The sequence below is a fragment of the Nipponia nippon genome, unplaced genomic scaffold (assembly GCF_047370975.1).
Source record: "Nipponia nippon isolate SJK-2023a ecotype South Korea unplaced genomic scaffold, ASM4737097v1 scaffold_4, whole genome shotgun sequence".
Lineage (NCBI taxonomy): Eukaryota > Metazoa > Chordata > Aves > Pelecaniformes > Threskiornithidae > Nipponia > Nipponia nippon.
Genome location: NW_028262358.1, coordinates 85,220,115 through 85,245,397, shown reverse-complemented (window position 1 = coordinate 85,245,397; position 25,283 = coordinate 85,220,115). Strand labels below are relative to the sequence as shown.

At 40.3% G+C, this 25,283-nt stretch overlaps 1 protein-coding gene across 6 annotated transcripts in view; it reads right to left on the bottom strand.

Annotated features, from left to right (window-relative positions):
• Positions 1–16,172: 16,172 nt before the first annotated feature.
• Positions 16,173–25,283, bottom strand: part of MAP3K7 (mitogen-activated protein kinase kinase kinase 7) — a 50,098-nt gene continuing 40,987 nt past the window's right edge. For all 6 annotated transcript variants that reach the window (XM_087773683.1, XM_087773678.1, XM_087773679.1 and 3 more), the window contains 4 exons: positions 24,922–25,030; positions 21,981–22,042; positions 21,315–21,430; positions 16,173–19,239 (listed from right to left, as the gene is read on the bottom strand). In XM_087773683.1, the coding sequence (XP_087629809.1) occupies positions 19,059–19,239; positions 21,315–21,430; positions 21,981–22,042; positions 24,922–25,030 (468 nt within the window). In that variant the 3' untranslated portion in view covers positions 16,173–19,058. The remainder of the gene's footprint in view (positions 19,240–21,314; positions 21,431–21,980; positions 22,043–24,921; positions 25,031–25,283) is intronic.

Below are 25,283 nucleotides of genomic sequence, written 5' to 3'. Positions count from 1 at the left end.
TATTTGGAGAGTCATCTTTTCCCCAAAACAGGGCATTCAGGCATAAAGTAAACAAAAAAAACCAACCAACCAACCAAACAAACAAACAAAAAAACCCAAACTAATTTTAAAATGTGCTTGCAGCAAAAGCCCATGTAAGAGCACTGGACAAGGCAGCAGGTTAGTGGTCACCTCAGTGACTTGTGAACTGGCTCTGTAACGCCAGCTCCGCCCTGGGAGCGCATGAACGGTCCCTCCTGGTTGGAAACCCGTCTCTTACAACAACAATTTCCTACCAGAATCTGTGAGGCAGAGCTCCTCTCACCTTTTCTGTGTACTTTTGCTGGTAATTCCATGCCAATTCCACCACTGCCTGTTTTCCGCTTCAGTAGTCAGCAAAACAACTTTCCAGGAGCCCGATCAGCTCATGCCAAGCTCCCTTGCGTGAGCTATGGGGAGAATGAGCTGGGTGTCCTGAACTCGGAGAGCAAATGTCCAGACTTGTCCTAACAACTCCTAACTTGATAAATATTGACTGCAGAGTGGTCCACTAGATTGTCGTCACTTCTATAAGGAAGGAGAGGAAGCCCATTTGAAGTAGCTTGGGCAAACATCTGAAGAGATATAATTGTTGAAACAATATTGTACTATGGAAGAATAGGAAAATTAATCTCACAAGCCCTTTCTACCTAATTCTTGATGACATTCTGTCTTCCTTAAGTATGTGGCAAAAGGGAGCCCTCTAGGGTAAGTGTTGTATAGGAAGATCTCAGTTTTCAAGATGCTTTGCAGTTGGTTTCATTTTGTACTTCAGCAGCTATGAAGGTTCATGAAACATGACGATTTATGTTGCAACCTCCAGCTCAAGGGAAACCCGGGCTGCTCACCCAAGCCCAGGACACTTTGCCAGCAGAAAGATCTCACCACGTATGCCCTGGTTCTCTAAGCATCCATCAAAGACAGGCTGGAAGGGCTAGGAGACCTTTGTAATGGCTCAGACTGGCTGTTCTCATGCTTCCTAAAATGGGGTATGAATGGGTGTATGAATGCTCGGGAGTGGACACCCCTCTTACCAAAGTCCTGTGCTGGCCTTTGCTTTTTGCACTACTATGAATGTTTTACAGCTGCTGAAGCCCCATGTAAATGTGCTGCTTCTCCTTTTCCCATCGTCATCCATCATCACGTGCTGCTTCCACTCCCAGTTACCTACGTGCTGCCAGTACTGCCAGACAGCGTGTCCTATTTGTCTGCTTTTTCTTTAATCATCGTGTCTTTTCCTCCCCCTGCTCTCAGACTCCTTCAATATACAAGCAAACCCATGCTGCTCAGCTTGCGTATGCTGCAGAGGGGGTGAGGAACACAGAAGGGCAGGAAGAGGAGAGCAGTCATGGTGTCAGTGCTATGCCAAGGAGAGAGGAGGGAGGAAAAAGGACAGCTGGAAGGAGTGGGATTGACCGTGATATTTAAAAATATGAGGAGATCTTTGTACCTAGCAAGTTGAGTGGCTTCTGGTTTATGTAGAGTCTCTTCCTTGCTGTTGACTGCATGCAAGACTCAGACCTGCTCTGATCCTGTGACAGCAGCCCCAAGGACAGGAAGGTGCAGCAAGACCCTCAATGCCCAGTGGGATGGGTGTCCTTTAAACCAGGCATGGCAGACCCCTGCCAGCTGCAGCCCTCCCATCGCACCCCACTCGGAGGCACTGTGTCCACTGGGCTCTGTGGCCTCGTGAGGTTTTCTCAGTAAGGATTTACTGTCGTGTCAAGTCTAATAATACTCCCCCCATTCTCCCTGCCGTTCTGCTAAAGCACATGGCCATAGCTCAGGTAAATTACAGGCCTGCAACAGAAATGACTTGGTGTAACTCCCTGAGTTAAAAGGATGTTAGACCTGGGGGTTGCAGAGCTTCTTCCTGAGCCTGAGAAACCATGAATCGCCTTGTGAAGCCTGCAGCTTTGCACAGTACTGCAGAGTCGTCTTTTTTCAACCCCTTTTGTTTACCACCCAAATGGCAGTGCTTTTACTGGCTTGGGCAGCTGCATCACTAAAGCGTCATATGACTGCGTATTTTCTGGTCTTTCCTTCTAATCCAGAAATACCATAGACAGTAAGAAATTCTTGTTCAGAAATTACAGTCAAGGAGGAAGTGTAAAACATTTTCATTTTAATGGGATTTCCCATTTCTTCTTTTTCAACTCTCATGCCGAAGAAATAGAAACAAGCAGTTTAGCCTTGGGTGCCAGCCTGTGGTGGTTTCCTCTGCCACACGCAGCAGCTCGGCCTCCCGCTTTCACCGGGATTGAGCTTTCTGCACAGCGCCTAACTTCAGGCAATGAAATATGAGGTGAGAGAGTGCAGCTGTTTGGGTGAGAAGGGCACCACAACTCATGTAGTGCTGTGCTTGTTAATATTGGACTAGAACAAGGGTAACAACAGCAAAATTAATTTCTGTTTCTTTCCTAGTAAGATGCCATGGCAGTGTCAGAGATAGTTGTGTGAAAAGTTCCTTTCAGACTTCACTGCTGACCTGGAGTGTGCTTTAGATTTCAGTTTTAGATTTTTTAGTTCTTCTACTCTAAAAGTTTCATTCAGTTTTGAAGTGGCTTAACTTGGGGGCCATTCCTATATCAGCATGCCCCTCTGCTATCCTCCGGAGTGTCTGGTGAGTGCTGTGGGCTAAGCCCATCATGCTTCACTCTCCGCAAGGATGCGTTGTTCTTCCTGCCTGGACTACATCTCCTATTGTTCCTCACCTTCCCATCTGACTGAGTTTCTGAGGTGCATCCTGGCAACCATGCAAGCACAGAGGGGCTCCAGGCCTGGCAACATGGCTTACGGGAGCGGGGAGGACTCTACTGGTCAGGGCTCATGGTGAGATCCATCTGGAAGACAAGGCAAAGGGAGTGCAGTGTTTCAAGCCAGTGTCCTGGTCTCTGGACCAGAGAGGGGAGGTCAGAGTGTCTTTTCTTTCAAAAAGACCTTTCCATCCCAGTAAGTTCAATGTTCCCAACACTTACACTCCGTTATATTCAAATATTGCCTCTTTGGAAAAAAAACCTTTAAAATACTCAGCAGCCAAAAACCAACCACCACCAACCAGATAAACTAGCAAACAAAAATATCACGAATTTTACTGCAGCAGAAGAGGAGGGTTAGAAACTCCAGGAGCTCCCTTGGGACAACAATTCTGTTGTCTCTTGAACTTGGGAGACTAATTTCCCACAGCAGTGGGGCATCAGTATAACACCTAGCTAGGTAGTGATGATAGCACTTGCAAATTAACGTCATCCACTGTATTACCAAGATTGGTTTGTCAGATGCTCATACAGATGTTGTAGCTCCAGAGCATTTACAAGAGGCAAAGAGTAACTTAACAGCTCCCAATTAGCTTGTAGAAAAGAATACATGGTGCTTAAGGTACGCCAAAAAAGCAGCATGCAACTCCTCTGAAAAAGCAATGCTGCTACTCCTTGTGATGCTTTAGCCTCCTGCGGTGCCAGATGTAGCTAGTGTTTTACTATTTCTTTCTTCAAATAGCAGTGCTCAGGGGGGATAAACTTTACTTAACCTAATTAATTTTAATCACAGCTTTCAAATCTCATACTGCGCAAAGAATTACAAATTGGAATACATTAATAGAAGCCATGGTTTATGCTGCAAGCTAATCGGGAAGTGTGCATTTACATTTTCTGCATGAGTTTGCAATTACCATTAAAATAAAATTCAGTTATGTCCTTTTAAATTACTAAAATGTGAGGAACAGATTGAGCTGATCCCATTTGTTGTAGAAAATGACTTGAAAATGGCTTGCATTTCAAAGAATTAAATGATTCTTACTGAATAAGAGGTTTTAGAAAATGATTTCCAGTTGTCTAGAGTTAAGGTGCTTCTAGGCATTCTGGTTTAAACAATCTTTCTTTTAAAATAATGGATTGCTTAATGTTTCCTACCTGCTTCAGTACAGGTTCACGGAAGGAACAAAGGGAGTTCTCCCACAAAGCCTCAGCTATGTCTTCCTTTAGGAGTAAGCCAGAGAAACATGTCAGCCGACCACATCCAAAACCTACCTCCAGACTACCACAGCACTGAGAAGTAGTCCAGAAAATTTCCTTCCCAGTGGAGAGGTTCCTCCTCATCTGATGAATAACAGGGGGGCAAAAATACCCCTAAATACTAGAATGCAGCAGCTCGGGGCTTTCACTACAAACAAAAAACTCCTTTGGGTGTCTTTGAAATTACAGTTCTGGTAGGACCAGGCTAAAAATTTTATATATACCCAATGATTTAAGAGCCTATGTCCCACTTAAAATGAATAAATGTATGCACTTGGAAGACTGATCCCTTCAGCCACTGATGGTGGCTTGGGCCCATTCCCCAGTGCCTGGCTGTGAGATTGTTGGACCGCTCTTCAGCAATGCCCGCTTTTGTGTCTGGAAGGTTAGGTGGTATGTGTCACCTCAAGTCCAAGGGCCTCAATTTCAGGGATGCCAGTGACTACAGAAGGAGTAAAAATAAGGTGCCCTTGGCCTTGTTGATACATTCGAAAAGAGCAGATATTTTACAGGTCTGCGATGCCAGGTCAAAAAGATTTGGCCAACTGGCGGCCGTTTTCAAAAGCAACTTGAGCTTTTATGAAACTAAGTCACATCGACTTCAGTGGAAACCCGGGTTTTGAGGTGCCAAACATCCTTCTGAGCATGCAGCTCAGATACCCAAGTCATCTGGCTCTTTTCAAAAAGTGTTATCTCACTAGAAACAATCTCATTTGCAAGAAAAATTGAATTGGTCCCGAAAGGAGCGTTGTCCTCAGGAGCACCTCCTGAGTACCAGTCTGACAGCACCCAAAATTGTTTTTAATATAAAGTTTTACATCATATTGTAATGACAGTGTTCAAGAGAGTACAGCAGTGTTTGTATTTATTTTCCGGTGTAAACCTGCTGCAACTTAACCTTTTTTTTTTTTATTCAAGATCATGTAAAGTGAGCAGTGAAAAATAAAGAGGAAAACCACAGTCTCATCATAGTTTGTACAGACACAAAAACAGTTTACTCTTTTCAGAGCAAAAAGGTCAAAATGCATGGCTTTTGGAAAACACAAGCAGATGTATCTATTATAGATGATAACCTTTAGCTAAGTTGTAAACTTCATGCTTATTAAATAATTGATAGTACATCAGAGCTTCAGGAAACCCATGTTAAAACATGCTGATTTTAAATAAAATGCCTTGTGATAATGATTTTTTTTGTAAAACATAACATAAAGTACAAATACTGACACAGAGACCAAGAGGATGAAACATTTCCATTTTATTAAACAGATTGTTATATCTAAAATAGCGCTGTACCTCACAAAATTCTCTGGAATAGGAAAATTAACCATGTTTTCACTGTGAAATATCACTTCAACCTTGTATTTGCATCAGAAAGCTTGTTGAGGGTTTCTTCTCTTAAAAAATGCAGCTTAAATGCTGTGTAGGGTGCTCATAACCACAGAATGATATAAGTAGCTTTAAAGGAAATGATGAGCTGATTCTTAACTGATGTAAATCACCAGAGCTCTGCTAGAGTAAGTGGAAATCTACTCAATGGACAATTTTAATTTTAAATAAGATACAGACTGCAGATCCACCAAAATAGTTTCCATATACTTTCTTTAAATTGCAATGAGAAGAGGAAAATTCACTTTTCCACCCCTCCAGTTTCCGTAGGTGACTGTGAAACTACATGCTCATTTAGCAGAAGGAAATGCAAAAGTGCACCTTTTTTTTCCTTTCTGTCACACTCAGGTAAATCATTGGTCAGTTTAGAAAGGTTGCACTGCTGCAAAAAATATATAGTCAGAGGGAACATGTGGTTAAATGCAGAAATGCCTCATCTCAGAGTGCTTCGTCCGCATTTTTTATGCCAGGTAGGAGTGTGAGAGTGGTGCAAATGCTACACTTCTGCCTTGAAAAGAGTACTGTCCACCACTGAAGCAGAAGTTGGACTCCAGCAAGCACTTTTTGAATACTTTAAGGGTTAAAGGTAAGAAGGCACTATGGGTATAAGGCTTACGCCAGGGCTTACCCATGGCAGTCACCAGCCGAAGCAGGAGAGCCCTGCACTTGTCCTGCTCTTTGGTGGCAGCTGCAAATACTGCAAGCATCCTTTGGCCACTTGAGTCATTTCAAAGGCTACGCTAGTAAGTAACCTGTGGGACTTAGGTACCATGTTGGTTTGTTTATTTTTTTTCACATGTGGAAAACCCTAAAGCAAAAGTAACATCCAAGGTGTTTATTAAAAATAAAGTCTAATTTCAGATACTTCTAAGATTACTTCTTGTTAACGGCTATAATCCAACTTCTTTCTTGTGTCCAAGCTTGTCCAGCTGTCATCAAGGTCAGCCTGGGTTTTAAGTAGGCTCTTTGTAGTAGCTGCAAAACTCAACCTCTACCCAAGTACACATTTTCTTTGCTCTTAAATTATTAACAATGTCTAATTTCAGACACAAAACCATTTTGCAACCATTAGAGAGGCTTTGTGTGTTGAACAGGCTCCACGTGGCGTTCCTTGCCAACAATTCCAGACCAGGAGGAGGAAACCGCTGCAAGTCCCATTTCCAAGCTGTAAAGCATCTTTCAGCACCACCAGCTGACTACTTACTGCATTCTAATTAGCTCAGGAACATTCCCAGGCCACTGTGTCGAAATGAAATGTGCGCACAACTGAAGACTCGCTCATTGGCAATCAAATTTTTAAGTTACCAGGCCTGCTGAGTTCTCTCTGCAGAGCAGAGCCGCTTCTTCAAAAGCAGTGATATTCCTCCGGGGGCATGGGGAAAAAAAAAAAAAGTCATATTTTTGCATAATCACAGCTTTCAGTAGTACAAAATTCACTGCTCTGTGGGAAATTGCAAAACAAAAAGACTTAGTAAGTACAAAGTCCTCAGTCCTCTGACATGTTAATGCAAGGGAAAAATTGCCTTGCACAAAAGAGATTATGAGGGCTATTCGGCACCATTTGTCTGTTGCCAGGTCTTTATTCAGGGTTTCATCGCAGTTACGGAGCAGAGCGGCATGGTTTGAAGGGCTCCATGAGCAATATAGCTGCTCAGCCCTCCTTCAACAGAAGTCTCTCTCACCTCCAGCAAACCCAGGTTATAGCATGATTTAGCCCCTGCTGGCAGTCTCAGTATTGTTTAATTAACTTTTTCAAATTTTTTCTGATTTCTTGCAGATCCAGCGTAAATGCAGTGTCTTGGCTACTGCAAAGCTGACACTGAGAAATTTTGCAGAAAAACTACGTGTATTTATTACCACTTACATAGGGAAAACATCTTGCTTTTGTCTACTAGTATGCACAATAGAGGAATAACACAATTTTCTTTTTCACTTTGCTTGAATTTAGAGGCTAATTTGCATCTATCGTATTTATTTCTATATATTTATTTCTATATTTTGGCAAATAAGGTCAATAATTAGGTAGTTTAAAATCCATCTGTGCACATGTCCAGTCTTACAACAGAGATTACAAGTAGAGGATGACTGCATAAGTCCTCTGTACTTGCCTAAACTTCAGTGATGAAGAATATGGGAAAAAGAAACCTAAGCTGGGCATGAAGAAGCCATTGATCAAAAAATCAACTGATCATTTCAATCCTAATTTAGGGTATTAGTGGTGCAGATCTTGCACCAGACAGGCATTGGCCTTGGCTGGCTCCCTGGGGGGTAACAGCACCTCAAGCTAAGCATGTACAAAATTTGCTACAAAAGTCAAAAAGGCGACTCTCCCAGCAAGACATGACAAATCAGATCTTTGCTAACACAGCAACAGTGCACTGAGAGCAAACGCAGAACAAAATGCCATTCTGTAGCGTGCTGGGTTTTGGCTGTAGCCTCCTGAATTCAGCTGTATTTTCTGGATCATTGCGAGAAACTCTGGCATTAATTTTTTGTTTTTTTAAAGAGAGTTTGGCCTGGTTTCTCAAGCCAAGTAGGCCACAGTCTCAGGCCTCCAGGGAGCCAAGAGTAACTGAGCTAAGTCAAGAGACTAGCAAAATTCATTATTTTGTAGACCCTTAAAGGTTTTCTCCAGATATCAGTGAAACATGCATTTATTTAATTTTTGTTTGCTCTTTCACCGGTGTCACAAGAAAGTAATGCAGTTTTATTTACGGCTTTGCAGTCATTGCTGGATTCGTAAAAGGAAAATGATCTTGCATTTCCTGTGTTCTAAATCGTAGAAAAGAAAGAATTTGAGCTTAGTGAGAAATTCTTTCTTCTTATCAATCAACATTGCAGGTGGAGATACAGCTTTAGGCACATGCTTTCCTAACTGCACAGCATTTTAATGTAATTAAGCATAGTCACTTGTAAGCAAGACCTTGAAGGGTATAACATAAACAGATCTCTGTCAACCTCTTATTTCAACAAAAAATGATATCATAATTTTAAAATGCTTTTACAGAATTGTTAACAAGTAACAATGTGTTTGGTTTAGAATATTTTACCGTCTCCCTGAACTATAAAGTTCTTTAGAGCATTACCAGAAAGTTGTCTCTTGGATTGTTTTATTTCATTAATAGTTATGATCCTGAGCAAGATTAAGCAAAGTCAGAGTCAGCTAGTTTGTAGCAAGCCCAAAACCCGTGGTCTTTTATTAAAGCCTTTTATGTGTAGGAGACATATTATCTCATACTAAGATGTAATTTCATCACCCTGTTATGCATATCCAAAAGATGTACCCATTCATTCATTGCTATCCCACTTTCGCAACAACAGCTGACCTGATTTGTAATTGATTTACTTCCATTTGTATCAGTCGAATCAACTTAGCTGCAAACAGCAGTTAAAAATAAAAAAAACGTACCCAGTCCTTGCTGACTAAAAGGATGTACTCTCTAGCCAAGCTGGACCCAGGAAACCTATCCTGAATTGTGCTGCTTAACTGATATTTAATCAGGGACAGAATTACTGGAGCCCACTACCTAAATTACTGGATGGACAGATAAGAAACTTAAATCTTATTCCCAGATTAGGTATGGACCTTCTGGTAGGTCAGCTACATTCCTGTGGGCCTCTGTTTCCCTGTAATCGTGCTTTTTGGAAAGTGATTTGAAGCCTTTAGGTGAGAAATACTCTGCAATGTTATATATCAGTAATAAAAGCAGGCCTAATGACAACATCTTTTTCCCTTAAAGGCTTCCCATGGGGCCAGCATCACCCATGGAGACTGTTCTGCAGCATTTCACTGGTGGTTTTGCCCTATGAATTGTTGGAAGATGGGCTCCAGTTACTGATTTATCATTATAAGCCCGTGCTGAGACTTGTGCATCTAAATACTGGTGAAAACCCAGTCACTGCTGTAAATTTTCTTATTACCTATGCTCTGTACATTGCCAAATAAGCTTTTGCCTCCTGGTCGCTGCAATGACATTTTTTACGAGATGCTGCTGCCTGTGAGACCAGATGACAGTGCTAATGACCCATGTTCTTGTTCTCTGCTTCCCTTGCTTACGCCTCTTGTTTCTCCACACTCAATTAAGGAAAGGAATTGAGGTTAATATTCCCGTCCTTGAAATTAAATCTATCCTTGCCCCACAGTGCAATTAATGAAAACAATTTGGATACAGAGCCTTTCATCTCTAGGTCACTGGTTTATTTAGTAGGAGTTGACAATGACTCACACCATTAATTTGTCTTCTGGGTGGCAAACACAGAGCGAATCGGCGACGTTAGCCTAGATTATAGTCAGTCACCTTGCAAAACCACTGCCGCAACTTAACTCCCCTGCTGCTCTTTGAGGTGAAGAGTTGTGGTGGCTACAAGACTTCTCCTTGTATCACAGGTCCTCCTGCAGCCTGCCTGCAGACACACCAAGGGTACACATGGCCTGTGCTGCTCTTGAGACTGCTGATTCTAGGGATGATTAGATAAACCTGGCTGTTATATGTCAAACATTAGCCTTGGTCCAAATAACAGGGCAAGTTATGCTACGCGCTCTTACTGTGAAAACTGCAGGTCAATTATATATTTGGCTATTAAATGATTTTAAGGCCCAGAACATGTTCAGCAGCACAAACACAACAGATGGGTCAAAATGGGCGTAGGTATCATCTCTGGTTTTCCTCGTTGGCAGATGCTGACAAATCGGGAGTTCTTGGGGTATTCACAAATGCTAAACTTGAGGCGCCTGAGAGTCATCTCTTCCAGATCCACCTATGTAGTCTATGGGAACACTGAGTCGCAAGGCAGAGATGTATGTTCTGCATCATCCACTTCAGCAACCTAAACTCAGTCTCACGGCTTGAATTACTGTGGAGGAACACATCTTTCCCTTGCCTGTGGCTTGAATTACTGTGGAGGAACACATCTCTCCCTCGTCTGTGGCTTGAATTACTGTGGAGGAACACATCTCTCCCTCGTCTGTGGCTTGAATTACTGTGGAGGAACACATCTCTCCCTCGTCTGTGGCTTGAATTACTGTGGAGGAACACATCTCTCCCTCCGTCTGTGGCTTGAATTACTGTGGAGGAACACATCTCTCCCTTGCCTGTAAAGCAAGTGGGAGAAAGCATCTTTGTGAATCCTTCTACCACCCCTCCAATTACCTGCTCTGAGGCCGAGCTCTGAGAAAATGGTGAGTATGGGAAGAGTAGCCATATACTGAGTAGAGACAGCATCATCCCTCTACAACCCTGATCCTTGTTACAGAGAAGGCTGCGTATCTTCAAGCTCACAGCTCCATTCGCTGCTGTCCTAGATACACACTGGATTAGGCTTTCCAACCCTGACAAGCACACTCAGCTCTTGAAAATAAAGAAAGCCCTGTAGTTTTCTTTTCCTCATCTCTTCAGAACAAAACAAAAAAGATCCCCAGAGTCACGGCTTGCTTATAATCATGTCGAAAATTTTTGAACTCCGCTGTGCCTGAAAGAAAGAGAAGCCAGCATTAGTGCATTATCATCACTCACCCAGCAACGATTAGGTCTGAGCAGATACCGTGGGGAGCATTAGTCCAAGTAAATACCAGACACTGGATCATAAAGGTTCAGGGGAGCTCAAAGTGCTTAGCGTTCACCAGCTGATTCTTAACGGATTTGTATTTATGCCAAGTTAGTAAGTGAACAGCATAGCCTGCGATTCATTGCCATACTGTACAGCAATATTTTTATGCAGCTGACTGCCACAGCATTGATGTTGCATTCAATTTTTGACTGGCTTGTGGAGGCGGCCACTTTTCTTCTCTTGACATCCTCAGGGTGGACAGCAGGGCAGACAATGGAGATGATAGCATTGAGATTTGAGAAATCTGTTGTGATGATCTTGCAAAAATCTTCACAACGTAGTGCTGCTATGGTAGCTTGAATACAGATGAATAAATGCCTCGCCTGAACACTTCTGTATTTAAGGTGCATTTTAGAGCTACTGCACACTTGTCCATTACACAGCAGGAGGGACACTGAACCAGAACATAATCAGTCAGCACTTCTGAACTTCTTTTAAGCACTTTTAAAAACATTCAGCTCATTCATCCTGCAAGCAAAAAGGGCTCTAGGGACCTAGCAGCACCGGTTGACAGAGGGCTACTACAGATAATTTTATATTACACTGCCAGCATGGACAGCTCTTTTGTTTTAACAAGTGATTTAAACCTTGGATTTCTTAAATATTAAGTTATAGATTACCTTTTAATTGATTCTTGTATGTTTTCTTTGGGGGTGGAATAAGTAATTATGAGAAATGCTGCCTTTTGGTGCAAAAAGCCAATTCAAATGAAGAAACCTTAAGCAGCAAGTTGCTTATCACTATAAACCATTCATAAGAAACTTGGCCATTGCTGCTGTGATATTAGTGAGACTTTCCTGGGAAATGTGGAAGCACATACCCTCTTCCTACAGCGTGGTAACGCGCTGTTGCTGATCAAGGACTGTACTGTCTTGGGAGCCTGATGTTTGTTAAAGAGCAAAGAGTGCGATACTGTCTGCAGTTGCGACAGTGAAAGGGTCTCAGCCAGGCATGGTTTGCTGGAAGGGTAACAGCCTCTCAGACCAACTGACAGAGCTGGAAAAAGCAAACTTTTTGGAACACCATCTCCCTCCTGCAGGTGTGAGCGTAATACACCATTTTCTTCCCTGCCCAGCTAGTTTTAGACATCTGGATTAACATGCCAAATTGTCTGCAAATTAATTTTCCTCACGGGCATTCTCCTATTTTCTTGCAAATTTTTGAGATTTCAGCATTTTGTTTGATTTCAGAAAGGGACTTCACAGGTTCACTTTCTGTGAACCCAAAGCTCTGCTTTCCCCCAGCAACTTCAATACCCAGACTAGAAGTAACCGCTCAGGCAAACGAAGACACAGGGCTGCTTAAAAACTTGCAACATCAACACCTGTTATTAGACTGATGTTCTCCTTACTAAAGATATTCTGAAAATGACTCACTTCACTGTTACAAAATCTGCTCACAAATAAATCAAGTAAAGGCTGAACTTTGATAGAGCCATCTTCTTTGTAATTAGATTTTATGACTTTCTTTAGCAACTGTCTAATCTCTGTACATGAGCCTCATTGACAGAGACTAAATTTGTAAAAGCTGAATAGAATACAGAAAAGCTGTGTGCAATTGGTTGTATCAGCTAGCTCCTCTTCTAGCTCTGAGACTGGACACCAGGGAGGGAAAAAAAATCCCCCAAATCTGAGCTCTCAGACAATTAAAACCAAGTTAGACTCTTAATGTTCATCCCTTTTCACGTATGCCATGATTTATCACAATAGGATTATATTAAAAAGAGATCAAGGTCTTAGCCTTAGGTCCTGCTCCAGAAGTAGTTAGGTAAAAAGTTATGCTTTATGGAGGGGCAAATTCATCTGCCCCTCCACCTTGCTCAAGTCACTGACTTGGAGAAAAGAAGTTGCTGCTGCTGGTAGCTCTCACATGAGTACACTGGCTCCTTCTACTCTTGGAAAGAAATAGTCCTTTCAGCTGTACCTGCTCAAAGCCAGTGAAGGCTGAGGTTTGCTCAGGAGGTGGAGGTTACATGGTCCTAAAACCGTAGAATTAAACCAGCTGAGATTGAAAACTCAGTTTGACCTAGAGCACTTTTGGGGGGTGGGGGTGGGGGGCATGGCATAATATACAAAATAAACAACGAGCCAGCCACATTCACATCCCCAGCTGTGTTGGCAAGGCTTTTTCCTCTTTTTCCTTTCAGGTCTGAGAAGTCAGAGCACTCAGGAAAGCAAACCATGAAAGCCTCCACCACACCACTTGTTTCACAAGGAGGGCTTGTGCCAAGGCTATGGGTGTGTTTCCCTGATCCAGAGATATGGGATACAGGGCACTCAATGACCCTCACCCTTGGGTGTTTGTTTGTTGTTTTTGTTTTTTTTTCCTTTTTTTTTTCTTTTTTTTTCCCCCAAAAAGAAATAAAACAAGTCCCTCCTCAGCCATCTCTTGGTACCTAGTGTTTCTGATGAGCAGAAAAAGATCACCCTAAATCTCACACTTTGCTACAGCTTCAGTGCCTGCCAGCACTCAAGGGCATCCAGAGTGGTGGCTAAAGACCTCTAATGAAAAACAGCAGCAGAGATCTCACCAGCAGGCCTGGTAACATGCAGCCATGGCACTGTGCTCTGATGTAAATAAAGCACAGCTGCACCGACCAAAATGGCTCCTTGTGCCCTCTCTGCCTCTTAGGTCCTAGCTGAGCACTTTACTGACGGAAGCAGTTTGTGCCCAGCAGCCCTGCAGACCCCAGGCAGCCCTCAGAGGATGAGCTAAATTAGCTTCACCTCCTACCTCACGAATGATTCCCGGCTATGCTCTAGCCACGTTGCTAACGATGATGTAAGAAACTTTAATAAGAGTCTGATTTGCACGTACCAGGTTTAACTTTTTGGAGACAGCTGTTCAAGGAGTCCTCTGGTGACGGGCACAGGCAGGCTCTTCTGGGGCCCTGGAGAACAAAGACGTTCACAGGAACACTTCTGCAGCAGCAGCTTGGCAAATACGGACATCCTCAGATGACAGGACAATTTATTCCCTCTCTTAGACTAATCTTTGTAACTTTGCCTGTTTTTGGAAAGAAGTCTTGAGTAGTCTTAATGGATATTGTATTGACACCAGCAATACTGCATAAAAAGCTCCGTACAAACAGCTCTCCCCCTTTCCTTAAGCAGCTTTTTGCCCACCCCCCTTTTCACACCACAGAACCTACCAGGACACTCATGGTGGCTCTGCACATCGCTCGAAGGCTGCCCAACAGGTGAAGGCTACCTTGCTGCTCCTCATGAAAGACGAGAGGAATAGACCCAGATAGAGCTCTTAGGCATATCCACCTCATCTTACGATCTTCAAGTCTCCTACAACTAGGGATTTTTTTTTTCTAATTTGCTGCTATAAGCTAAAATCATGTCCCATCCCACGTGCTGAGCCCATAGGTTACATGAATGCAAGTCACTCCTCGGTCATCTGCCTAAATGCCACAGGAGAGCAGCCTATGTGCAGCAGCTTCACAGCCTCTCCCCTTCAACGCCAGTGGGAGGGAAAAGCGTGGCCAGGAAAAGGGAAGACCATTGCATTTCCACGAGCCTGCATGTCAACGTTAGCGGATTCGTATTTACGCCGGGAGCGCCCACTGCTTGAGGACAGGCAGAGGTCCGAGGGAAGCCAGAACTCACAGCTGCGGCCTGCACACTGGCAGGGAGCCGCAGTCGGGGTGCACTGCGTTAGCCCCCATCTCCCCCAGCACCGGTGAAGAGCTGTGGTCTCACACCAAGGAGGCAGGGGCTCCACTCCACCCGCTTCGAGCTCTGCCTCTCCCAGTGCCTTCTGCTTCTCAAGGCTGGATATGCTTCTAACTTCTTCTAATGCAACGATCTGCTCCTCTCTTTCCATCCGTAAAAGGCAACAGTTCCCAAGCATAAGAGTAGCTGGGCTGTCTTTACCCAAGTTAACAGGGGGGTATCGACAAAGCATGTGTAATTATGTGAACACAAACCTACTTTATCCTTTGGAGTATCTCAAAATTTTTAGCTACTTAGTGTAAAGCACACAGCTATGAATAAAAACCTTTTTTCCATTAATGCTTGTTTAGGTCAAAGCCCTAGGATTAGCAGTGCTCTTTAAGTATTTTATTAATGATTAAAAATTTAAAGTATTTGGTCTAAATTCAGTTTTGCTCTTTCATTAAGTACCCTCTCCATGACCAGGATGTAGGTTTGAAGTCAAAATATTTGTAGCAAATCTGTCCAAGTGCAGTGGGAGATCTGAACTGTCCCTGCAAGAAGTAGAAAAGCGTTACACGGGCACAGAAAATAACTGATGCACTCTCACACACACCTGTATTTATCTGTTTCTATAGAACTTGATCCTCACAGGCTTAGAGCACCACTCATCTAGTGTCATTACTGAAGTAAATAAAAGCTAACTACAGAAAGCTCAGATTTTGGAAATAAAAAGACATCTATCCATTCTGATTTGATATATGCAGCTCTCTACACCTATACACATAAGTACACAACAGCATCTATACGTGTGCATGTACACAGGCTTACTGTTGTAAGATCCTCCTCTTCAACCAGTTTACCACAGGGAAATCTGTATTTTGAGGGGCTGAGCGTGCCGCACCTTTTTTTGCCTTTAGCCTTTCAAGCTTTCCTGCAGGTTTGAGCAGGGCACCTGAAACAGCCGCGTTGTTCAAAGCAGCTCAGAACAGATCTGACGCACGATTTTGTGTTCTTCACAGGCAAGGAGACAGTTACGGAGTTGTCTCCGTCTGTGGTACGGCAATGGAAACTCTCAAGCAGTAAAATCTGTTATGAACAAAATAAGAGACGTTCCAGGGCATGGAATTTGTCCGAACTGAATGACAAGAGATGAGCGCTTATCTTTTTGTGGAACATCCGTATGGAAGATGTGGCATTCTTAAGATATCTTGATACTCAGTTATGAGTAGGACTATTTATCCTACACCCTACTTCTGCACGCAGGAAGGGAAGAGCTAATAGCAGAAGAATTTTCTTTCGGCGGTGGGAACAACTGCATGACGATTATCCCCCACCCCGTGTGGGATTCCATCGGAGATCAAGGATGCCCTGGCCAAGTGTTGGGGGCATTGCTACATGTTTGTGGAAGTCTCTCAGCTTTTATTAATTAGATTCCTGACAACGCAATAAAACCCTGTAGCAGAAAGCCACACTGCTCATTCCTGAATCATATGAAATCAGTCACCATTTTATGTACAAGTTTTGAATTACAATCTTCAACTTCTCATCAGAAAAAAGACCAAAAAGCCTAAAAAAAAGCATTTTTGGCAGAACTGCACAGTGTACAGAAGCATACTTTCAATTACACAATATCTTACAGAACACATACTGTAACAAAAAGCAGAGCCTGTTACCTTTTCTGAGAAGGCAGTGCCCAGACAAAACTAGATGTTTCACCTCCATTATTAGAGGAACAGCTTTCACTGGACAAAAGAGTACATGAAAAAATTCCTGAACACTCCAGATAGTTTAACAGAAAAATAAAAGTACATCTGTAAACAACTTTAAAACAAGAGCCTTATGCAAATAATAAAGGTCACTGAAAGTTAAGCTGTTAAACTCTTCTTAGCCCAAACTGCTATATTCTACCCTTATAGTTTTTTATTTTATGATACACAGATTTTGCCACACAGAACACTTCACTGAGAAATCTGGGCAAATACTTTTTGAATTTTTGGTGGAATTAAGAAAGGGACAATTTGAAGGCAAAAGGTCAAACTCCAAATTGCCCCTGAAAATTACAAGAGCAGTATAACCTAACTATTGAATGGAGCCACATTCAACAGTGCATAGTAGCACAGCACTTACTTTACAATCTGAGACCCTTTTTAATGTAAACCCTGAAAAGTCACAAGCAGCTGTTAGAACAGACTTTTCTATTATGTACCATTAAGTTCGCATTGCATTCACTTTCATTGCTCAAACTTTTCCATGAAGTTACTTTTCATATAGAATACCGATTTACCTTAAGTGTATCTGTTTGACGACAAGGCAAACTGTAAAAACTGTCCTGGGAAATGATGTTGTGTACATAATTATCAACCATGTGTTTGAAGTTGAGCATTCGTATTTATGCTGCTCTACTTCATGCTTCAGCGCATGTTCAGTAAGCTGCTGGTCACTGAGTGTGTCCATTTTGGTAGACGGACAGATGTATGTGAACAGCAATGCTTTGGATAACTTGCGCTATTCCTAATACTACAGTTATTTTCTCTGCCAATTACATTTTGCTATAAATATGTGTGCCCTTAAGTTGATCCCAATATCAGTTTCAGCTAACTAATCAAATTATCTGCTAAGGTTTTGGGAATGATAACCCTTCCTTTATTTAAATAAAATGAGGGAGGGGTTTCTAACTCCCAAAGGTTTGCCAACAATAGATTTATTTTCAAGACAGGATGACACTGTTCAGTAAACTGTTTGTCATCTTTGTTGTTCACAGATACACCCAATAGTATTCATGTTTTTTATCAGGTAGGCAAGAAGGGGAAGAGAAAATACTGTGCGGTTTTTACCCTTAATGTTTTTCGAAGTTCTGCTCATGGGCTTTTACGAATAATTATTCATTTGAAATAAGTGTAAGTCAAATTTCAGATTACTTCTCTCATAATTTGAGGGCTCAGCAGCTAAACTTCAATTTTCTATTTTCCTTTTGCAAAAGAGTGTTATTGAAACCCTGCCCACAACTGAGTACACCGAGAGCTTATGTAAGGAATAATTTCTCATTGTATTTAGCAGTGCCTCATTTTTGTACCAGTTAGAAGTTAATTCATAATCCAAATAATCAATCTGCAATGTAAACAAGTAGTTATTTTCTCCCATGTAATAGTGGTAAATAATGACACTGATCATTACCGATTCTGCTTGAGTTCATTAAATGCAATTCTTCAGCCACAAAGGCAGCATGCAGTCTGTGATGGACTTCCTTTGAACTACATTCAAATGAGTGGAATAACTGAGATTCCTGATGGACATCTAAGCCGTTTCCCTCATTTTCTTAATAGCTTCCGCTATTTGCATACTCAACTCCATTTCATGATTTGTTATTTAAAATAAATTCATTTCCCCAAACCCTTCTCTCCCTATGTAAACCAAACTTATTTACATTTATGGTAAATGCTTTTCAGCAAGTAAGTTCTAAGAAAAAAAAAAAATCCAAGAAGTGGTATAAAGGGAGCAAGTATTTAAAGTTTTGTATTAATTTGCTTTCTGAATTTCCTTCCAAAGATGCTACAGGGACAAAAGCTTTAAAGGTTTGAAACACACTTTCACACATTTTGATTCTTTCTCTCTTTTATACAAGGGACCAACTTTGCCCAGTGAATCACCTTCATAACTTTTGCCCAGTAACTAAATGAAACTGCATGTCATTCCCCCCAAGAAAGTAAAGAAAATACAGCCTTTTACTTCAAATATTTTATGAAAGCAAGATTACAAGAAATATATTAGTCAAAATGCAGGGCTATCAAGCACTGAACCCAGGATGCTGGCATCAATTTGCCTACCATTTTGCACGTGGAAAAAATACACTACGTCTACAGGTAAAAGGCATCACTAATGCATCATGAATTACTCTGGTCAGCCAACATCACCTCTGCAGCTTGATGCATGTTTAAGTCCTGAAAATAATTGTCATATAATAGTTTGAGATGAGACACTGGAACAAAACCATTCTTAAACAGGAAAGTTTTTGTTTTGCTCTTATCGAGGTAACACCAAAAACTAAAAACAAGATCTTACAATTTAGCAGCCACTTTAACACTTGTTAGGCTAGCCTTCACACAAGGAGCATGCATACAGCCACTGTTCTTGCTTTAAATTGAGGGCTGTTGGTTAATTCAAGTCACTGTTTTCTCACCTTATTTGATTAACCTGTTGAACTGGATGTCCACCATAGGAAAAAGAAAATTAAATGATGTTAAGTGTAGCAGACAAATACAGATCACACCAAGAAGCTAACACTCATGAGTTGTCATAATAAGGGATAATAACAACAATAAAAAAAATATCAGTCTTTTCTGTGCATATTTTTCATTTGAAAGGTCCCAGGAAATCATGATGTGCCTGGCCGTTTCTGTTGCTGATTTCTGATGACCTCTAATTGTTTTTTGCATTGCTGATAGTAAGTTGAGAGACTTTTGTTTTCATCTAACAGCTTTTTATGTTCTTGTACCAGACGGGATGTGTTTTGCTGGTCTTTTTCATCCTGGTCCAGTTCTGCTATTAGTTCTTGCCTAAAATAAAAAAAAAAAAAAAAAAAAGGCAATTGTCATTTATAATCTACTTCTGTTTGTGTGTAGATGACTTCATATGTTTCAAATCAGTATTTGATTATCAGTCTGAACTCATGGCTGGTGATATTTCGTTCAACAAAATAAAAAAGTTGACCAAAAAAGAGAATCTTATTCTTTACAGCAGCCTGGGGAAAAATTCTCTTCCAAATCAAATCCACATTTAAACTTTAAAATAGCTGCAAGCCATAGCCTCAATCTCTAAAATTGTCCTTTATATAATGTCTTTCAGACGTTGTTTTACAGGTCACAGTAAAACATCTAAGGATCCACTCAGAATTTCATAAATATATTCAACTCTAATTTTGCTTAACTACATGTACTTTTAAAAACTCAAAAGGCAACTTAAAAGACAAAATTGCAATAATTTTGGTAACCTTTTAGTGAAGTGCTGTTTTCTATTGGGACTTGAACTTCTTAAAGCAATGGAAAAGCAGAATCAAACAAATTATTTTTGTAACTGTCATTTCACTTAACTTATGCCATAAGTGTTCAATATGTTTTTTAGCAACAATTTTAGAGGAACAAACACACTGATAACTTGACATAAATTATCCCGCAAAACTGATGTAGCAGTTTGTTTTACTATTTGTTTATGAGGTGACAAGAAGGCAAGCTGCCAGCAATATTTTAGCAACAAAATAGTAGAGGAGAAAGTTCATGTTAATTAATTGTTGCCATATGGTTTGTAATTACAGTTAAAGAAAACTTAATCACTCTATAAAGGCTGAACTAATAACTACCTTAACCAGCATTAAACTCATCAATCACAATACTATTTTTTGTTTTAACACGTATGGGCAATAATGTTCTGACTAAGAAAAAACAGTTTGGGAGAAATGTGTATGCAGACTTGCCAGAAAAAAAGATAAAATAGGAATCTAAAGGTACAGAATTAACAGTGTTGAAACAGAAACACATTTTTATATAATTTATTGACCCTTAGGGACAACAGAAATAAAACCAAAATTAAGATCTTCATGCTAACTTCAGTATCTCCTCATGAAGTCTAAAAATTCTAGCTCCACTTGAAAAATAATTGTTCTCGGGATGCTAAGCCAAAAGCGAATAGATGATAGGAGGTCGATCTTACAGTAGCTTTTTTCCCCCCGTTCTGTATGCTATTTCTAATGTACAAGAGGTTTATACACACATTTTTCTCATTAGCTATTCCACAAACACCAAGGCAAGCTCCTCATTAACAACTGCTTGCCTGCAGTGGCTCAGACACTGGTGGGTTACCAGCTGGTTACTTGGTCTAGCATGGGAGTATGTATGACCTCTCAGAACTGGTCCCCGGTGTCAGGGAACAGAAATGACGAGAAGCAGAACACAATAGAACGTACTGCAAACGGCAGTTCTGAATCAGCAATAATTTTGGCCGTAATACATGCAGTTGTTTAACTTACATGTGTACACAATGTAAGAGGGAAGAGTTTATTTCTACTGCACAAGGATAAAAAGGTACATAATGGCTTTTAAGTATTAGGTCCTAAACCCCTGGTAGAAAAACGCAAGATGTGTGTTGATAATACTGTTGTAAATGCAATGATTGACAAAAGTCAGATAGAAGATAAAAACTAACTGCAAAATGAGTAACATTGACATATTACTCAAAATTCTATAATCCATTATCCAAGTGATTATCTACAAATTAAAATTGAAAATCTTTTACTGGACAGTGTTGGAAATAAAATTCCAAGATTCCTCCAACAGTCCAGGTCTCTCATTTGAGATGATACAAACATTACTAATATGTTACATACACAAATGTGCTACGCACTTTAAAGTAGGACCTGTCCAGAAGAAGAGTCTTGATACTGATTAAAGCTTTCAATTACCTGCTCTAAGTATCTCACCTGTACTGAGCAGCTCAGTATTTCTGAGATTAAGGCTGGAAAATAATTATGCCCTATGAAATGCTACTTCATAAAGCCAGAAATAATAGTCACAAATAACACACTTCGTGTAAAAGAAAAGTACAGAAGAACAGAAAAGGTTAAACACATTTCACTTACTTCCTCTGCAACAGCAATGCAATTTCTGTCTGAACTTTCATGTATTCTTGTGCCATTTTGCAGTGCTGTTCAAACACAGCCATAGATTCTTTGGAGTTTGGGCACGGTGCTAGAGGCTGAAAATAAGTCAGACATGTTAAAAACTAATGAACTGATATCTTAGTATATAGTGTGTTAGAATGTCTCTGCAGTGTATTTATAACGTCTTTTAAAAACCAGTAAGCTTTTAAAAATAAGTGTTAAACCATGCCCTGGAAAATGTTACTGCACTGATGTCAAAGTTGACTCAAACCTCAAATCTGCCGTTATTAATCTGATACTCTCCCTGTCACAAAAATCAAAGTAGTGTTTAATCCCCCACACAACAAATAAAGCGAATACAACAATTTAATTCAGTAACACTCAAGCAAATAATGTCTTATTTTGACAGTCAAACTCAGCTTACATTTGGTTTTAGGGATCATGTTTCCCAGGGCTTGTTTTTAATAGCTTGATCAAATCTGAGTCAACCAATCTCAGATTACATAATATATTTTTTTAGCCTTGGTCAAAAGTTAGACAGAATATAAACACAGGTAAATATGCAGCACTATGTTTTGCAGCCCAAAATTCACACATTAGAATGAAATGCAAGACAAAGAATCCAATAAAGCATATATTTATTACCTGTAACTGATGATCTAATGTAAGATATGCCATTGGGATGGAGTTATCTGACCCATTGGTCTCTGTAACAGTACCAAGAAAATTTTAATGTATTTTCAGAGTTAATTCTATTCTTATAGGACAAAAACAAGAATTCTAAATCATTTCATAATACGCAATCTGAATGTGGAAAGGCAAATGGAAATAGCAGTGTTCCAATCCCAAGGCAGATGAATCATTTTGTTTTTCTGATAAAGTTAGGAACTTCAAAATTATGGTCTATCACACCAAGAAGAAATAAAGATTAAGGTTATCATCCTACACTTCCAGAAGCCATGTAACAGCATACAGGTTTTAAAAATACTATTTTTGTACAGTTTGCAATCATGTTCTCTATTTATAAAAAAATTGCCATTTCATTCTTGTTTATGAAGTATCAGCCAGCCAGCCCATGCATCTAATGATTTTAAAATTAGAAGCTGTGCAAACCAGCTCTGCCAAAATAAAATAAGCACAACCTCCTGCTCAGTTTTGAAACCTGCTCCCAGTGAGGTCTGTAAGTATCTTCCTCACAACATGCTCTAGGGCATCTTCTCTGCTCTGTAGAGATACTTTGTGAGTAGCAAGGAACCCAATAACCAATCTGCCTCCTGGGCCTGGCTGCTCTCTTCTTACACTGCAGTTACTCTGGATTTCTCTAGTGCTTTCATTCCAGATTTAACATGTTTCTGAATTCTTTTAGATCCTATCTTTTGGTAGCCCACAATCTGGGGATCGCAAGGTTACTGTTAAGCTTTAAGAGACATAGGAATAAAGACACATGGAGAAACTACTGGTTTTATAGCTGCATTATTGCTAATAGAGGATTATATGGAGGAGGGTAGGTGGGAAAAAAAAGGGGCTGCTTACCCATACCCCAAAAGCACCTGCCACAGAGTAGTCGTGGTAGAGAAACTAAGGTGTTGCCCTCAAAGACTATGCTATCTCCAAGAGCAGCTTCAAAAGGAAACAGAAATAAGAGGGTGGGAATGGAGAAAAAGTGGTTAAGTGTATGCTTGTAAGGAAACTGGAAGGTGGTAAAAAAAAAAAAAAAAAAAAAAGGAAAGAAAGAAAACAACCCTAAAACCAGAGACTTAATCACCACAGTATCTTAAATAAGAACAATATAAAAAGTCCTTCCCTACGGTAGACTATTGCCATATATGGAATACTGCTACAGCAAAGGAATTATTGCAACGTTTCAAATACATCAATACATGCAAAATACTTCAGATTACATTCCTGAGCATTTCAGCACTGTGTCAAAGAACTGTAACTTTTCCTGTGATTGACCAGATTCGGCTGCATCCTCATTTTATCATTTTGCCTCATTAACTTAAAAATGTACTCTCTTTTACAGAAAACTAAAATTATTTATCTCTTTAGAAGTTCAAACAATTCTTTGTTCATGGACTGCGTAAACCTAACAAGAAAAAATATACATGTGGTACATTCTGTATTTACCTGAGTATAAGGTGAGGGATTTCTGTGGGCCAGAAAATGGACCTGACTTTTAGCTCTAGTGCTGTGCTGCATTTAAGGCCAAAGACTTTGGACAAACTGCCTTTGCACTGGCATACAATCAGCAGCTTTCAGTTCCCAATGAACTATTGATTGGGTAAGAGCTTGCTTCCATGTGAGGCAGCAATTCCCATAAATGCTCACTGCCTAAAGCAACGCGGGACCCATGCTACACAAAAGAGAGCACAGGGTGGGCTGTGGTAGTTGGGAAGGGCTTTGAGAAACGATGAGTGACAACTCAGAGTGTGGTCAGGCAAAGTGACAATGGACAGAAGGAAGAAAGCACAGAAGCAAAATACGAGTATGCTGCCCTCCTCCCACTAAAACGGGAGGCGGGGGGGGGGGAAGAAAAGTACACATCTTACATACAGAATCACCTTATATTTGGTAAAATACAAGTGTGCATATATATACATATATAAGTGTGTGTGTGTATATGTGTGTGTGTGTGTGTGTATATATATATACACACATAAGCTTGTGCAAGAGTCGGTCCACATGTGAGTTTCCATTTTGCAGTTTGTTACAAGGAAAGAAGGAAAGGATTTGATCAGCCAAAGATGAAACTGATCACAAGAAAAAGATTTCAGAATTTGAGGCACTATGAGGTACCAGCGTGAGACTAAGTTTCAGATTCAACGTGTACATTTTGGTAACAAAAAATGTAATTCTTGTTTATATTCTAAAAAGGAATTTGTGGGCATCCATTGTTTTCATGCAGTCCAGTACTGGTTCTTTTCATAATGGAGTGCATTACGACTTTTAAAATGGAATTCAACTATTAAATTATGTTCATTCTTAATCCTATTTCATAACAAAAGAACAGTGATGCTACAGTAGAAGCATTTACAACACTTCTGCAGACATACTTAGGTTAGTTCATTTAAGAACAGTAAGATCATGTGCACATGTACATTCTGCATAAGCAAAATTACAACACATAAAAAATAGAATTAATGTATTCCAGCTGATACTCACCTACATAGCATTTCATTCCAGAAGTCACGAGCAATGAAAGCTTTAACTGTGCATTCATAATACAAATGCACAAGACTAAAATACTCTACGATGTCTATTCCCCTAATTCCCCCAAACCACGCTACAGTCAAAAACTGGTGCTAAAAGATCTGCATTAAATACTACTATCACTGCATATGTACAGTACTTTCTTACAAGCAAAATGCTTACAAGTTTATGTAACTTCATATAATCTATATAAAAAAGTTCTTAAAGCCAGTGTGCAAAACAAAGCAGTAATGATTGAATTTAAGCAGAACTAAAACGGACTGTGACTTTCACTGCTTAATTTTGGTTAATGTCTAGGCACACAGCCCACACCATAGTCAAATAAATATTTTATAGTTTTTACAGGCAAAAAGTTAACTAATGAACAAAGGATTACCTGCGTCATCAGGTGTCCATGGATTACGAGTTGGCTTTTCAGAGGTTGGTCCCGAGGTAGTGATCATTCTCACACTAGGACTAGATGATCTACTGCTGTTTCTACTCTCCTGAAATGATAAAAGAAAACAAAATAAAATGACAAGAAAAGTTAACAGAAGATTTTTTGAAGGGTTCATTTCAAAAAAACATTATTAAAAAGAAAAAGAAATGTGAAGAAACCTGAATCTGTAATTCTCCCAAATACCCTCCTCTCCAAGCTTTTACTCCGAGAGCTCTCCAGATAGTCTGATAACCTTTACATGCATTGCAGGGGTAATTTAATCCTCATTTCTACTCCATCTTTACTGTATAAAAAGAAAT